General features: G+C 55.0%; 1 protein-coding gene across 1 annotated transcript; it reads right to left on the bottom strand.

The window, feature by feature from the left end:
* Positions 1–599: 599 nt before the first annotated feature.
* LOC132334656 (olfactory receptor 14I1-like) lies at positions 600–1,532 on the bottom strand. Its single transcript, XM_059860751.1, has one exon. It carries the CDS (start codon positions 1,530–1,532, stop codon positions 600–602), a length of 933 nt encoding a protein of 310 aa, XP_059716734.1.
* Positions 1,533–2,346: the final 814 nt, after the last annotated feature.

Genomic DNA, 2,346 nt, shown 5'->3' on the forward strand with positions numbered 1-2,346 from the left:
TTTCTGTGATCAGTATTGGACTGGCCGTGTTCTTGAGAGAGCCTGGGCAAGGAGCCTGGAGCCCCCTGGGCCTGGCCTGAGGCGTCAGCGCTGCCCCAGCAGTGCCCATGGCCTGTCCCTGCTGCAGCCCTGGCACTGCCACCCCCAGGGCTGTGCCCGGCCCCGAGAGCACTCAGGCCCTACAGCAACACCAGGGCCACCAGGGCAGCGGGGCAGGGCCACGGGAGCAGCACTGGCAACACCAAGTGCTGCTGCTGCTGGGCACAGCTGCTGGGCCAGCACTGATCTGCCCCCAGCTCTGCACACAGACATTGCTGCTGCAGCTCCAGAGAAGGCAACACAAGGGCAACTCTGCAGAAAACTTTGCTGGGACATCCTTTAGTTCATTTGTAACCACTGAGATTGCAGCCTCTCATTGACACAGCCTGTGGTCACAGGGAACATGGAGAGAAAGAAAATGAGAAATGGCACAAACAATTACATTTATTTTTGGACAATATTGATAAAAGTATTACAACAGAAAAAACCCCAGGACCTAACCAAAGTGAATATCAAATATCACTTTTATTACAAGTGATTTGCAGAAATTCAACAGCAGTTTAATGTCCTTGAAACCATCCAGTTTTTAGTCTCCACACTGCAGCCTTGAGCTCCTGGTTCCTCAGGCTGTAGATGAGGGAGTTCAGGGCTGGAGGCACCACTGAGTACAGAACTGACAGGGCCAGATCCAGGGATGGGGAGGACATGGAGGGGGGATTCAGGTGAGCAAATGTGCCAGTGCTGATGTACAGAGAGACCACGGCCAGGTGAGGGAGGCAGGTGGAAAAGGCTTTGTGCCGTCCCTGCTCAGAGGGGATCCTCAGCACAGCCCTGAAGATCTGCACATAGGAGAAAACAATGAACACAAAACACCCAAATCCTAAACAGCCACTAACAGCAATGAGCCCAAGTTCCCTGAGTTTGTAGAAAGAGCAGGAGAGCTTGAGGATCTGGGGGATTTCACAGAACAACTGGCCCAGGGCATTGCCATGGCACAGGGGCAGGGAAAATGTATTGGCCGTGTGCATCAGTGAATAGAGAAAGGCACTGGCCCAGGCAGCTGCTGCCATGTGGGCACAAGCTCTGCTGCCCAGGAGGGTCCCGTGGTGCAGGGGTTTGCAGATGGACACGTAGCGGTCGTAGCACATGATGGTCAGGAGGGAAAACTCTGCTGAGATGAAGAACATAAATAAAAAGAGCTGTGCAGAACATCCTTTGTAGGAGATGTTCCTGGTGTTCCAGAGGGAATTGTGCATGGCTTTGGGGACAGTGGTGCAGATGGAGCCCAGGTCGCTGAGGGCCAGGTTGAGCAGGAAGAAGAACATGGGCGTGTGCAGGTGGTGGCCGCAGGCTACGGCGCGGATGATGAGGCCGTTGCCCAGGAGGGCAGCCAGGGAGATGCCCAGCAAGAGGCACAAGTGCAGGAGCTGCAGCTGCCGTGTGTCTGCCAATGCCAGCAGGAGGAAGTGGCTGATGGAGCTGCTGTTGGACATTGCAGTGCCTTGACATGGGGATCTGTAAAAAAAGGAATCATGGAATAGTTGGGCTTGGAGAAGATTTTAAATATCCCAGCAAAACTTTACCCCCACTGCCTGCCCAGGGCTCTGCTGCCTGGAGCTGTCCCTGCCAGCAGCTGCTTCCCTGTGCCCAGGGCTGGGCCCTGCAAGAGCTGCCAGGGCCCAGCCCAGCCCTGGGGACTCAGCTCTGCCCTGCAAACCCCTCCCAGCTCTGGCACAGCCCAAGGGCAGCTCTGGCTCTGCAGGCTCTGATGGCAAAGTCAGATCTACCATGAGGAGGCTGGAAAAGCAACACTGATGCTGCCTCTAAGGGGTCCTGTGCTGATTTCTGTCACTGCCTGGTTTACTCAGATCTGCGATACATTTTTTTTTTCAACCTGAACTGAGAGATAAATATCTTTGGGCAATTTCCCATCCAGGCAACCCAGAGCAGTAGATAAAGAAAGCAGGATTTTCCCTTTTATGCAGCCCCTCCCTTGCTGTGCTCCCTGTATAATCTACATGGAAATGTTCTGCAGTTAAATGCCATGATGGGAGCAGTCCTGACCAATGCAGCATCCTCCCCACAGAAGGAGAAGCCTTACCAGCTGTATCTTCCCACCCAGATCTTGTCCCCTAGTGCTGGGAGCAGCTCCCGGGCCGGCTGAGAGCTGTCCCTGGCAGGCAGCAGAGTCCCTGCCCCAGCACAGCGCCCTGGGCTGCAAGACCCTGCTCTGCAGGACAGCCCTGGGCACCCCTGGCTGCTCTGCACAAAAGAGAATCAGAGAATGTACTCACAGAGTCTGCAGGC

This window comes from Haemorhous mexicanus, chromosome 16 (assembly GCF_027477595.1).
Source record: "Haemorhous mexicanus isolate bHaeMex1 chromosome 16, bHaeMex1.pri, whole genome shotgun sequence".
NCBI classification, from domain to species: Eukaryota; Metazoa; Chordata; class Aves; order Passeriformes; family Fringillidae; genus Haemorhous; species Haemorhous mexicanus.